Source organism: Rutilus rutilus, assembly GCF_951802725.1.
Source record: "Rutilus rutilus genome assembly, chromosome: 25".
Taxonomy (NCBI): Eukaryota; Metazoa; Chordata; class Actinopteri; order Cypriniformes; family Leuciscidae; genus Rutilus; species Rutilus rutilus.
Window position 1 is genome coordinate 8515176 of NC_140229.1, and position 15430 is coordinate 8530605.

A 15430-nucleotide genomic window follows, 5' to 3' on the forward strand; every position below is an offset into this window, starting at 1 on the left:
AACAGAAACGCATGCATGGATGTAAAAACTCACGGATGGATGCATTTAGAGATTTAAAGATTAGAACTTTAAGGGTGAATCTGACTTTCAGCCTCGATGTCTCCATATCAAGAATTCTCATCAAAAGTGTAAAGTTATAATTGCTTGCAATCTCATTTAGACATTTAGATCTGTCGCCCATTAAAAACGCTCTCTTTTTTTTTTCTTGAATATCCCGTTTTACATTGCGGGATTAAAATGGGCTGCAAATTCTATCTTGATTAGACAAAAATTGAGGCCAGGGGATGCGCGAGACTGTGAATGTCAGCCTTGAATTCTGCTGAACTTTCTGCAGGATTTTACGACTGCAGATTGTGTGCTGGCCTGATTCATCAGCGCAATGAGTCCAGGCAGACTGATCAGCTGACACCATGTTCTCTCTGTGTGTGCTCTGTAGGAATAGTTCTAAGCAGTAGAGACCCTGAACCTCGTCTTAAGCCAAACGTTACCAGAAATCCATAACAGGTGCACCCACAAACTACAACAGAAGATGGGACGAACGACCACAAAGATGTGAGATTCACTACAGGAAGAACGTAACTAAGTCGGCTGAGCTTCAAAATAAATTCTTAAAGTGACTGTGCCAAGCAGGGCGGGGACGAGAGCTGTGGGAACGGATGGCACAGGTGTTAATGAGCGTCACCTGTGCTCCACACCGGTCTCGAGTCCCAAGAAGGAGCTTCAGAAGGATAAAAGGAGGAGTGACGACAATGCTAGGGGCGTCATGTACAAAACTTTCCTTTCAACTTTCAAAATTTAGATTTAGCCAGAACCTGCGCAAAAATTCCCTTTATAAAACCCAGTCAGCGGAGGATTGTGAGTACATGGATCTCCACCACGGCTCCTCCTGGGAATAACCATAATGGAGCTTTACTATGGAGTTTTATTCGTCATCTGACTGCATATTCTCAAACACGTGATACCAGGTTTAACGGTACAAGACATTACATTGCTAAAAATCATTCAGTATCCTTGCCATGCTTTAGAATTAATAAATCAAAATTGTATAAAATACATTTCAGAGATTAGTTATTTTCAATCTTTTCCACTGGCCAAATAGTATCTTTAATAGCTTGAGGCAAATCAAATGTATGCAATTTTGCCTATAAGGTAAACATATATTTTAGGATGTTTATATATTTTTAAAATGGAAACAGATTCTATTTTTAATGGACGCCTAAATTAAATCTGTTCATCATATAAAAGTGATCGAGTCTCTTTAGAAAATTTGGACTAAACCACACAATTCATATGGATTCGTTTTACGATCTCTATAAACTTTTTGAAGCGACAAAGTGGTAGTTGCGTAGTTGTCTAATGGAGGGACAGAAAGCTCTCAGATTTCATCAAAAAGATCTTCATTTGTGTTCCGAAGATGAACAAAAGTCTTACGGATTTAAAACAACATGAGGGCGAGTAATTAATGACAATTTTCATTTTAGGGTGAACTATCCCTTTAACGAGATTAATGAGGATGGTATATTTAATCACCATCACCGAGTGTAAATTATTCTGTTTACTTCGCTCACTCCAGTAAGAGTGTGTGTACGCACGGTCTAGAGCAGGGGTGTCCAAACTCAGTCCTGGAGGGCCACTGTCCTGCAGAGTTTAGCTCCAACCCCAATTAAACACACCTGAACCAGATAATCAGACCTTGATTATCTGGTTCAGGTGTGTTTAATTGGGGTTGGAGCTAAACTCTGCAGGACAGTGCACTAGAAGGGCCCAGGACTGAGTTTGGACACCCCTGGTCTAGAGTGTCCGTACAGTGCGCACATACTCGCACTTAGTTTACGTTTTATAAATTGCATGCACACATTTTTATGCCCATTTTGTGCGTACGCAACATTTATGCATTAGGCCCCAGGCCTGGGACTTTATGTTATAGATTGTTTGTGCTGCAGTCGTCCGTGAGGGGCTGTAGTGTTTTGTTTATTTTGTTGTGTTTGTTTAATTGGTCATTAAAATTTGACATTGATCTTTTACCGGTTCCCGTCTCCTCCTTCACTAACCCTTTAACATCATTACAGTGACAAGTTAACTTAAAAATAAAAAGTCATTCTGGTCTGTCATGACCAATTTTTCTTTTCTTTTTTTTTTTTGGTGGTGGTGGTAAACTAGGCCTTTTGCCACTTTTGACCGAGAGGGCAGGGAAGGACAGTTGTAAAGGGATCAGGAAATTCTGTATCGCACCGCCTGCATAAGCACCACAGTCCCTTGTGTCAGAAGGCTAACCACTAGGCCACGGCTCCAACTGCGCTCATCCACTAAATTTATATTCTCCTATATGATCGACAATCTGCGATCACTCTTCCACAGGCCACTTCACATTAGAACCTACTACACCCTCACCCCATCGCCTGTTTGCAGCCGTTACGATCTTTTTTGACATGAGGTGAGAAGTGAGGTGTCCCAATACCGTGATCCCATCAACTCAGCGCTGATTGATTGACTTTTCTCTCTCGATGATCCTGGCTGCCTTTGCCAGATATCGGATTGTTTCTTGTTTTCTGTGAAAAAGTCGATGGGCGTCCTGTCTGCTTTGCAGAGCCATTTTTAAAGTGTATTTCTTTTCTTAACTAAAACCCACACGAACCAGACACAAGCACTGCTGTGTTTACACTTCAGGGTGTTTTCTGACTTTTCTTTTAGATGGAAACAGAACTGAGAGTTTCACTTGAAAAACTGTAAGATCATGCATGCAACAACTGCAGCTGCAGGAGTCCCGTTCCGTGACAGACCTAACCAAAAAATGACTCAAAGAGAGAGAGAGAAAAAGCATTGATTAGAAAAATAGAGGTCAGCAGTCATTTCCTGCGCACTTTATTGGTTATAAAGGGGAAAAAAACAGGAAGACTGGAAAGTTCATGAACAAATTCTTATGACCTGGCATGTCCTAACCAGACGCAAAACCACGACACGCGACAGAACGCATTTTCACCATGTTTTCGCCCTAACCAGCCGCAATATCCATACACACCGAGTGACGGGATTCGATTTAAAAATGGTTTCTATTTCTGTGGCTGGAACAAGAACATACAAAGTATGACAATGATAATTTCAGGTCGATTATGTGCTTTAATGTTAAAAGGGTTTAATGTGAGTTTAACTATCATTTTGAGTGATAATCATATTTATAATCATACTGAAAGTAACAATAGATACTTTAGTTCTTGAAAAAACAACAACATTCAAACTGTAAATGTAGAGCAGTACGATTAATCATTAAAAGATTTCGATTTCGATTCAAACACCCATGCAATCTCATTCCTAAATGACAATCAATTTGTATGTGTCTATTGACTGCTTGCATATGCATAACTACTTTTACTTTCCATTTATTTCAACTCGGGAGTTTCCGATAACAGCGTTCAGCGCACCTACATACATGAAACCACAGATAATTACAATGTTTAATAGCTGTCAATTAATTAAAACAATGAATCATGTTCTCTGCATAAACATGAACTATCTTGAAATGTTGAAATGTTCCTATAAATATACTTTCTTACCAACTGCTCTTATTCCAGTCTTTTAAAATATTTGAATGAATGAATGCACGGTACGTGCCCTAAACAAATTGAACGATGTTAAATATATAATTAATCTTAAACAGTAACGCACACAGGGTAGAGGAGAATGACAGTCAACTACTTTGAATATTAAGCATTTTGGGCACACACACTTCAATTACAACACTTAGAAGGCGAAGCACTGCTACTTCTGCAGAGTGATTTACTCCAACTCTGAGCAAATTCTCTGCTCCTCACCACAGGGCTTCTCAGGTGCTGCGAGCAAATCACTCCGCCCAAGTAGCAGTGCTTCGCCTTCTGAGAATATAGATCCCAGTATACGGTTAGAAGATGGCTGTGTCTCATGTGACCTTGTTATTTGTACACGCTGTGACTATGCAAATCACAACATGTAAATAGGAAAATGTTGGCGTTATTTTGTCACTTATTGGGAGCAGTATGCTAGCTGGAGCCGTTTACCTCCGGTCTTTGTGCAAAGCTAGGCTAGCGGTGGGTGCGTCAGACAGAGTTACGGCACGCACGGAGATGAAAAGGGTATGTATGGACTTATCTAACTCTGGGGGATACGGTGAATAAGTCCCAAAAGTCCTTTAAACCTTTGACAAAATCACAACGGAACATTCAAATCTGCGCTGGCGCTGCCGCTGACCCAGCAGTTATCTCGAATGAGTATGAAAGCTTCACAAACAGTGTATTCAATCTCACAATATTGTTATTTCTGTGTTACAAATATTCAATCAGTTTGAATGAATGATTCAATGACAAATACATTTCAGTCACTTGTCGCCACCTGGTGGCGTAACAATATAATTGATAAAATCATTATTTGAAGTTTTGAAGCACCGTTTTACTTTCAAAAGGTAACACGGTGCTTCAAGTAACGATTTTATAAATCATATTGTTACGCCACCCGGTGGCAACAAGTGTCTGAAATGTATTTGTTATTGAATCATTCATTCAAACTGATTAGAAATAATTCAGATTAATGAAACATTTTAAATAGACTGCAGCAAAAATTTGTGTTTTGTCAGAACTTCTATTAAATTAAATGTTATTTTGATTAGTTGTCTGTTCAGAATTATGATCTCGGTCTGAAACAAAAATAACCGTGATTCTCAATTTATCTAAAATCGTGCAGCTCTAACTAAATGTGAACAAACAAGTGTATTCTATGACAAAGATTGTATCAGTTACTCAGTATGCATTTCCAATTTGTATTACTCATCTACTTCTTAGCAAGTGCGTCATACAGCAGTGCACTTGCACTTGACACACACTTCTGATTGGCTATGATTTGTGATTTTGTTGTGTCTTGTAGCCGTGCCACATCTGGTGTGGACAGACGCGTTGGTTGTCGCTGGAATCTTATTGCATTGCATCTGGTTAGAACAAAATGCAAGAATATAAGATTCAAAATCTGCTACAAGGTAATTAAATGTAACAAATCATGTAAAAAAAATTCTCATCTTTTATTGGAAAACTAAACATTTTAAATCAAACTTGATAATTGTCAATCTTTTAAACAACTGAGAAGTGATTACATTTTATAAAAATCACCTGTCAAATTTAAAATGTATACATCAGCATATGAGAGTCAAATTGGACGACTACAGGGACTCATCTCAAGATCATCTATTGGCAAAATTATGAGAAAAAAATATAAAATATATAAATAAAATTATGAGAAATATTCAAACCAGGAATGTTAGAATCATATGGCATAAAAAAAAATCTGCCAAAACTAGGGACGGGCATTTTTCAGAAACATTGTAATCGAATATTTGGGCTCATAAAAAGCTATATTCGATTATTTTGTTTATTCAAATGAAGTTTAACAAGAAAGACCTTATTTAAGCTTATGATTAAGCAATATACACAACAAGCTTACATTATATCTTAAGGTTTTCTTTTAGTTTAGTAACTTTTTCTTTAGTTCTTTTAGTTTTAGTTTAGTAACAATGTGTCTAAAAGCTCAAGCAGAGAAAACAAGAAAAAACACTAAAAAAGCCCATTATCGTGCAGAACGTACATATACACTCGAGTCTGCATATGGTTATCGTGTTTATTTTGTTTCACATAGTTATGTTGAGAAAAACAAGAATATCCACATGCTCAGGTGAAAGTTGGCAGCTCAGTCTGATAACAATAAGGCCAGCTGCAAAGAAAACGTGCTCCGCCAACACAGACATCGCTTAGCACAGTTATATTTGTGTCCCTGCAAAGTTTCTTACAGCGCTTTGTGTTTTCTGTTCTTAAACTGGTCTCCCTCGACTAAACTTAAAGGAAGAATATATCTCGAGATCACTATACATCTTTATACGACTTTTGATATGAATCTCAATATGTGTACTGCATGTCAACTAGAGTAAAAGTATCTGCATGCTACTTACTAAATCAGATCAAACAAACCCAGCAAGACATCTGAACTGAACATAAAAAAAAATGCTCTATTCTGCAATACCCAGACTCACCCTACAATAACATTCAATTCAAGCTGCAAGCACACAGCTATGCTAAAATACAAAGAAAAATTTGCAAACACCTAACATAACTCTACATTAAAATGTTTAGTATCCACTTTTCAGGACCAATTTCATTCTTGTTAAAGGCAGGAATGCCCCTAAAATAAAACGACGTAAAAATGGACGTCTTGTATGGCTATCTCACATGAGTTATAGTAATCAGGGACAACTTAAAGCCGAGTGGCGGTTCTCAGTGCGCACATGCTAATGAGGCAGACAGCAAAACGTTAATCACGATGGTCACCTCTTCTGAAGAGACTCGTGACTAGCTGCCATTTCCATAACAAGCTTTCAAAGCTCTTTTAACGACACGAGAGGCCACAGTCCCAGTGGCAATTAAAATCATGTCGGGACACGTCATAATCTGTTGTGTTATCACAGTGTGACACCGGCGGCAACAAATGTTGGCTGGAAAAAATCTCAGGGGAAAACGGTCACTTTGGCTACCAAAGACAAGCTCATTTCTGAGACACTAATGTCTGCAGGAGGAGAAGAGAACAACATTCTCAAGACACAACAGCTAGGAAAAACTCATCTCCAAGTGTAAATGACATCACTGATGACATCACAAGGGAATTACAACCCCAACGCAGAATTCCATTGCTTAAAAGTCTCATTAACGTCACCACACCCATCTGTAACTCTCAATCTAAACAGCGCAGATGATAACATTTCTCTTAACCTAAACACAAACCTCTCAAACTGCAATAACACAGGACAACTATAAAGGGTCAATAAACAACAGGAGGGCTGCAATCATGTTAAAAAAATAATAATGTCTAAGTCTCCAGCGGACATGGACCTCACACTAAGAAATAAAAACGAGCACTACCGTTCAGGCAGAATGTAGGGAAGATGTGTGACAAGAACGATTAGCTGCTTGCGGCCTAAAATCAATTTTACATGTACAAAAAAAAAAAAGCCAGTGCAATGCCAATAGATCTGCCTTAATCCTATTGCCTTAAGATCCCTTAAAATCCGTGTTCTCTGCTTCACACTAAAATAAATACAGTTCTTTCTGCACTTATGCACTCAGCTTTACGTTTACTTACAGTACAAAACAACCACAACAACAGCACATTATTCTCTATCCATCTTTGTGGTATAAGAAAAAGGACACGGCAGAAATGATGCTAGGGTACAAGAGAGAGAAACCGGTCCATGTCTCCCTGAAATTGACAATTCAGTTCTCATAACCTGCTGTCTGCAGGGGAGTTCATATTGTTTAGGGGGTCCAAAAAAAATAAAAAATAAATAACAGGGCTGCCTTGGAGCAAAATGCATTTTCTTTGTTTCAACAGGAATCCAGGGACCTGAGGAGGGGGGGGGGGGACGTCTGAGCTGTTCTGAGCTGCAAAGGAAAAGGTTAAGAGACCAAAACTGGCAAATAAATAAGGGGAAAGAACTGTCTGGAAATTTTGGAAATGCATGCCAACAGACTTTGAAGACATGCCCTGGATCATTCGGAGCGCTTTCCACCTGTCTGAAACCTGAGCCATTCAGCACAGAACAAACTAACCTGTGAGGCACTCAAAACCAAGAAAAAAAAAAAATCCATTATCGATCAGTGTTTGTTGTGGGACAAAAAAGAAAGAAACTGCCAGAGTGGATGGCACTTGGGCGGACACTATGAGCTTCAGACCAATTTACAGAGTAAAGAGGAAGAACTGCATTAGCACAAAAGAGACGGACACACTGACAACTAATAGCACTACCCACAAATCCCTGAAAATCACTTCAGACGGACACACGCATCACTGACCGACCACATAATTGATATTCCACACTATGATGCACAGGTCTGCACTACAAAAAAAACTAAACAAAAAAAACTTTAAAAACAACCAATATGAAAAATGCTCACGCAAAAGCAAAAAAGATTGTCAGCGTCACACAAAAGTTATAAAATTCTGACCTTGGGTTGGGCGCGTCGAGGAAAGGCGACCTTAGGATCAATCTGTGCACAAACAGAGAAAGAAAGAGAGAGAATGACGATTAGAATAGCAAAGTCATATTTTAATGCAGTTATCCAGATCTAAATGTAATACACTCTTTCATACTTTAATACACTCGTTCATCATTTCACACAAATCATCAACACCATCAGGCTTTGGAATGAAAAAATTTGGAGCATGGATGGGTCACACTGCAACAAAGCCATTAACTCTTTGGCTTGTCATCTTGTTAATTTCAGTTTGTGTTCAATCTGCTGAAGGTGTGCAGACAGAAAGAATTATCAGAGAAACTATTTCATGCTCCAATGTCACACTGTCTTGCCTCAGCCTTAATACAGCCTCTTATAAAGAGGAGTTTCAAACAATCTCATACAGGCAGACGTAGTCAAGAGGAAAAACATAAACAGATCGAAATTGGGCTCTTGCAGGAAATTACTTGTCCATGTTCAGCAAGGCAAAGGCTTTAGATTGTAGCAAAACTCCTAGTGTAGTTTTGAACGTTTGCCTGAGGGCTCTGCAGCATATAAGTGTATCATTACAGACACAGAGCCTTTCTAAATAAAACACACACACAGTTTCTTGCTGGATAGAATCTTAGGAGTATTTTTCTACCTTGTCTATAATGTATATGTTGGCCATTTTAAATATAGATACGACAATTCACTGTGCTTCTCACGGGGTAATTATTCTCTGAAATGACACGCTGGTGTCCACTGAATGAACCTTTTACTCTCCCAAAATTCCATTTGACTGAGCTGTGATCGTTATCTCCCCAAATCAGGTCAATTAGAGAGATGGATTTTGTAACAGGTATGGAAACCTTCTCTGTGATGAATTTCATGTAGCGATTCGTTTTAGCAATTAGCCTGAGGCTTAACCAATTCAACCTCAATTACTCCATAGAAACAAGCCTATGTGAGCAGAAACAATATTACGCTTTGAATTTCAAATCAGTAGAAATTAGGAGTCTTTTTCCATACAGCCTGAGAGCAAACATCCTTTTCTGATTAATGCACGGATAAATTGAGCAACATTTGTGTGTATACTGGGTCTGTAAACAAAACAATGTGATGTCGGTTTTTGAGTTACGCATTTGCAAATGGTCCAGTTGTTGGGATTAGAAATCCATTGAAATCAATAAGCTGCGTCTATGGGGTCAGGACATTAGAGGTCATAACTCATTAGGCCTATTAGTACAAAAAAAAAAATTATTACCATTGTTGCTGGTACTAGATTTGTCAAAACAAAAACAAAACCACTGCAGTGCTAGCCATTCAGTCAGACTAACTAATCACAGACTAATCAAAAAAATCTTAAAACCTAGTGATAATCTAAACCAAACAGCAGACAGCAGTTATTAAGCCAATATGTAATTTAGACTCGAGCACACATTGTGTAAATAAAGTCCTGTGTATTTCCAGATGAAGCAATTACTGAGCTTCTCCCATCTCAGCAGTAGCAGTTTAATGTGTTAGTAGCCTTTTATTGCTTTCAGATAGTGGTTTACATCTGGTATTAACATCCTTTTGGCTGATCCGATCACAAGCGGTCAGCGCTACATACAAGTATAAAGAGGCTCAAAGCATTTTGTGTTTGGATTACAAAAACCACTTTAGCTGGAAGTCAAAAACTTCCACATTGCATTTGTAAAGTACTCTGAGCTGCTTCCGTGCTTAAAATAACCATACAGTCTAGAAGATTTCAGTCACATGAAGCGCAGGCAAAGTGCAGTTGCATGACTAAAATAACGATGAATGTTCTGCTCAACTGACGAGGGTGACATGTAGACTTTCAACATATTTATTTTTACTATTTTAGACCTTTGAAATCCAAATCACAGGAGATGCATTTAAATGTGCATACCAGGTTTAAATGGCAATCAGGTGTAAAGAGGAACAGTGAGACTCGTTTCTTACAAAAACAAAACCCCTAAATGAGCTTTCAACCAAAATCTTCTAAAACTGCTTACTGTATTCTGAAAAAAACACTATGTGCCTGTTCCTAAAAATGCCATCTAGGTAGACAACTCAATTTAAGGCCGAGCCAATGATTTTTCAAATACGCCTGGTAGATCCTCCATCAAAAGTTCCTCTTTAAAAAGACATCACTCAAAGTGTTTACTGTTCCTGTACACTGTACAAAACTCAGCGCTGATTGCAGGAGACGAGATAACAACCCCCCACTGCGATAAAAAGCTCACAGAAATCTGATTTCAGCTGAATACGAGTGACACACAGCACAGCCCTGAAACCTCACTGCCAGTCGTAATTATTCATTACCGTCAGATTTACAGACAGCATCAGACACGCAAGCGTTTCTGGAGCATATAAGACTTGGAGAATGAAGACAGCGTGTGGTGTAGTCGCTCCAGGTGTTCGGCGTAGTTTGTCTGACATTTAAGTTTTTGTTTTTTTCCCCCCACAAACTAAACATACTAAAGAAATCAACGCACAGTAGAGAAGTGTTATTTTCAGAATGCCAGCACACTGACTGATGTAACTATATATTTCCATTATGAACGTTCACATTTTCAACACTCTAGGGGTCATTTTTGGAATTTCTTCCTTGTTCAATAGTGAGCTAATTCGAGCTAATGCTATGATTGCAAGTTTACAATATGAAGACATGCAAAAGGGAAACATCGAATCCATGTGGGTGGGAAGTGAATGTCCATGAGTCTCAGGTGACTGTGAAAGGAAAGAAAGGGGAAATCCAGAGGTGTCCCTTCAGTTCAGAATGAGATCAGATGAGTTTATAACAGTTATCTTTTAGTTATTTCCCAGATAAACAAGGAAAGGACACATTTCGGCTCAGAGTCCTTGAGTGAATGTCAGTCTAAACACCATATACACAGATGCCAAATTCATTTTAACACACAGCGTTGAGTTTTACGGCTGATACTACTACATATGCAGGACTAAAAGAAAAATAAGGATGGGCAAGTTGTTCATTTTTACTGGCCATGCCAACATTTTCTGTACTTCTTTCACAAATTAGGTGTGCAACGGATCCCAAAACTCACAGTTCGGCTCATTTATCGGTTTTTTTAGTTAAAAAAAAAGAAAAAAAGTTTGGGTGCGGGGGGGTTGACGAACGTAACACTGCTTTCTATTTATTACTTAAAGAACACTTTAAGTACTTTGATAACAGCAAAAACTACTAGCCTAAGTAATAAAATCAAACATTATTAAAGACGAGAGAACAGTGTGTAATAAAATAAGAAACACAAATTACAAGCATAGATAAATACAATATAACAAAGTTAAAAATAAAGTCTAACAGTGGTATTCAGGTACAGAAATGTAAAAATTAAATGTAAAATAACACTGCATAGTGTTCACTGAAATATAGATTAATCTTTGTTAAAGCTGTTTTGTTGCTTGATTAACATTAATGACTTAGACAGCAGAGCTGCTGTCCCTTTGACCTGATGCACGAATCCAATTAAATGATACACATCCTATTTCTTTCTCAACCGTTTAGACGTAACAACTATGTTTACGAGACGGGTATTTTGATATTGTGTGTATGTGTCCGTTCAAGCGCAAGGAGATGCAAAAGAGTAGTCAATTCTGTGAAACTCGGCATAAATTGAGTACTCTTTCCCCTCTTCTTGCGCTTAAAGCAAGTGACTCACTGCGTACGAAAACGCATACTGTCTGAGTAGGTACTACATTTGAATTTGAATTTACTTTGCAACCATTAAAAAAGTATGTTCTTTATAGTATGAATGTGGGTAGCATGAATTAAATTTAGACGTACTACATCCGTCATATTGTTACTGTCATGTGACCTAGCGTCGCTTTCCTGCCATTCATAAATTATCTCCCACGTCCTCATGGGATAGTAAAGTGTCCATCGAATGCGCACTTCAGAATCTCGCCGGAAGTAATAGGCCATCTGGGGGCTTTTCGCCTACAGTTCTTCGAATACTATGTATTCAGGCATACTACTCTTTTAGTGTACTGTTTTTGCATAATATATAGTAGGGAACAATTTGATTTCGGATGCAGCGATGGTCTTTATGAATGGGTCATTGAATCATTGACTCACCTGATTCGTTCAAAAAGACAGATTCATTCATCAACGAAACATGCGCAAGCTTAGCTGTGACTTTGATGAAATGGAGCAATATCAGACAACATTGTGCCTAAGTCACTTAATATTAAATTATTGTTTATTAAACAGTTGTATAAAACTAACAGCACATTTGCAATCGTGCTGATATTTGGGTCAGCAGTCTTGCTCATGTGATATTGCTAAACCATATCATATATTATAAATATAATAAACAAGTTAAGTGGCTGTTGGTCCTTTTAGTAGCACAAAAAACAAAACTTTTCTTCAAATTCTGAATGGATTATGTATAGCCTAGAAAGCGCGTAAAGAGTCTCACAAACTTCCGGTATAATCAATGAAGTTGTCTACAATGACCCTCTTATTTACATGGTCTCTACACTTTGTTTGTTATAATGAGAGGATTGATTCGTGAGTGTGCAGAACTTAGCATTGGACAAAAACTTGTGCGTTTTGAGAAGTGCGTATTCTGAGGTGCACCCCCGTAGAACCTGGTCTGATCGGGTCAGTCGCACAATTGCTCCTATAAATTTTTACCCAGTCGCACACAGTCATTTTCAGTAGCAGATGCGACCGAAATGGTCGCACTGTAGAGCCCTGTGGCCCTATAGTAATTACGATTCCGATCTCTTTCACACTGGCCCTAGGCCTTTCCTATTGTTAAGCACTGTTATGCAAGTACGTAAAACTCTCAGTCCACTCAAGCTAAAAAAAAAAATTTTAATAAAGCAGCAGGAAATAAACAGAGATGGGAAAGGAAATGAAAACCTCTGTGGGAAAAAACTTCATCTGAATGACATCTGTTTCAATGCACACTCTCCATTCTCAGTTACAGAAACCAAACGTTATGAAGTGATACATACCGTCTTGGAGTCTAATTCGTGGTGTGGTTGAGCTAAGACTTTATCTACACTGGAAACATCTGCAAACGTGATGAAGCCAAACCCTCTGTGGAACAAAAACACAATGAAGGTCAGGAGATAATTTCACAGGAGAGGCAGAAAAATTGTGACAGCAGACAAAGCGCTCTTGTATATTTGTTGATACGCTCAGTGAAGGCGGGGAGTTGCAATCATTATGACACATTTAGAAATTTCCACTTGTTGTGAGATAATTATAACTATTCAGTGCCTTGATATGTCGCTGCTACACTTTGCCCTTGAATAATGTATCACAAATAGTATATCCTGGTACAAAATACAATACATTGTCTGAAAATTTTGGCCGGTCTGATATATTTATACAGGGAAAGTGACCCTTTAAACCCACCCAAATCTAAATTTGAAAGATTATTATTATAAATAGAACAGAAAAAGATGTTATACTCGTCTGTAATTTTAACATCAGAAACGGACTAAATTAAATTAAAGACACTTTTCAGCACCCGTTAAACTTTAACCAAACATATTTCTTGCTAAAGCAGCAAGCTTGTGAGGCCTTATAGCCCTGGTGCCTTATATCTGTATTTTTTTTTTCCTCGGTTTAAGTGGTTCAAGTTCATTATGTGTTCTGAGCACAGTGGATTCAGTTAATGCTTTTTATAAGAGACTGAATGGGTTCTTAATCTAGGTAGGTTTATTAGGAAGAGGTCAATTGCAGCCTTCCTAAGAAGCTCAGCTTGACAAAAATAAAATTTATGTTAATTAATTATACGGAGTCAGGCCATTTGTTTTTCATTTAATATGGTTACAAACACTTTTAATTCATTTCAGATGTTCTGCTGCATCTCCTTTTGAAACCACCATTCCAGTGCTATATATTCCAATACAGATCTTATAGAATATTCCTTTAAAAATATGAAGAAAATAAAAAACAGGTTGCATTTGAGTTATTAATCTCCTAATTTTAAAATTATTTTCAATACTGAGACACTTTTATCACTAGATTCTATAAAAAACATCTCAGAACAGCAAAGTTTTTATGCTACTTCTACAGTATCAGATAGAAGCAACGATTCCTGAATAACTGAACAGTCAACTGGCTCCAAACAAAAAGAAAATCAGAAAATTTTGCATTTGCTGAGAAACTATTTCTCTCATGCTTTGAATTTTTGTATTTCAAAATATAACAAAAATGGGCTTATATGGCTTGTGGCTTTATTAGGGTCACTTCTCCAATATATGGATGCTATGGATTCCCCGCTGCAGAATTATGAAGAAAAGACTGATATACACATATAATGTGCATTGCCTGGCTCTGTCACATATTTGCAAATGTACTTTGTCTTTTGAAATATAATTTAGAAAATAGGGAATCTCTTTCTAGCAGTACAGTCCTAACTCAATGTCAAATTGCATTATGAATCAGCTTTCTGTCCTGTTCTTCTTAATCTACCCTTAACGCATCATAAGACAGCAGAATAGAGACAGCAACAACAACAAAAAACGGAGAAATTGAAGCACGTGTGTTTACCTGGAGCGTTTGGTGGTGGGGTCGCGCATCACCATACATTCTCTGATCTCCCCGAATTTACTGAAATAGTCTCTAAGGCTGTCTGAACACAAACACAAGGACACAAGAGGGTTAACACCGTGTCTACACTTCAAGTGAGCGACGCGATTAAGCTTGCACGCTGCCGTTATAATCAACGAAGGTCGCGCGCTTCACACTTCGTTGATTATAATGAGAGCGTTTAAGTTTTGTCGCGTCGCTCGCTTTAATGTCAGATGACTGAAAATCACAATAACCTTGTGCGCAGTGACACACATACACACAAACAGCTTCCAACGCGTGCGATGGATAAATATGACGCAAAACAACTCCAAAACAGAATAAATTATCCTTACCTGGTGAGGTTTGCCAGCTGAGGCCACCGATAAACATTTTACTGTAAGGAGAAAAAATGGTATAAGTGACTCCAGATGTCAAAACGGCCATTTTCGTTGTAAATACCTCATAAAGAGCGAGCTACGAACAGCTTGAGCTGTGTACCGGCTGATATGAGCCTTAGATATGACCTGTCAATCAAAACATCAGCAGAACTGCGCGAGGAAGGACATGCGCTCGCTCGCGCTGAAAACAGAATCAAACTCCAAACACACACAAGGGCGCGCGCGCACTTGTCCTGTCTTCTTACCCCGGGTCGTGTAGCGAATCACTCGGGCTTCCAGAGGTGACTTGACTCGCGTCCGCTTCCATAGCTCAAAGCCCAACCAACTCCAAACACACGCATACACACACACACGGGCACTGCAGCCCCAGCTCAAGGAATATTACCGAACCGGGAGCGCTAGCGTCACACGTGGGATCAGCGCGCGCTCCCGCCCCTCTCAGGAGGAGGCGTGACTGAAAGCATCAGCCAACC

General features: G+C 38.6%; 1 protein-coding gene across 4 annotated transcripts in view; it reads right to left on the reverse strand.

The window, feature by feature from the left end:
• msi2a (musashi RNA-binding protein 2a) overlaps positions 1 to 15430 on the reverse strand; it is a 163295-nt gene extending 147865 nt beyond the window's left edge. For 2 of the 4 annotated variants that reach the window (XM_084400908.1, XM_084400907.1), the window contains exons 1-5: positions 15203 to 15397; positions 14913 to 14953; positions 14539 to 14620; positions 12990 to 13074; positions 8010 to 8051 (exon numbers count right to left, since the gene is read on the reverse strand). In XM_084400908.1, the coding sequence (XP_084257034.1) occupies positions 8010 to 8051; positions 12990 to 13074; positions 14539 to 14620; positions 14913 to 14953; positions 15203 to 15264 (312 nt within the window). In that variant the 5' untranslated portion in view covers positions 15265 to 15397. Of the gene's footprint in view, positions 1 to 8009; positions 8052 to 12989; positions 13075 to 14538; positions 14621 to 14912; positions 14954 to 15202 lie in introns of all 4 variants that reach the window. The other 2 variants (XM_084400909.1, XM_084400910.1) reach the window with 2 other exon arrangements.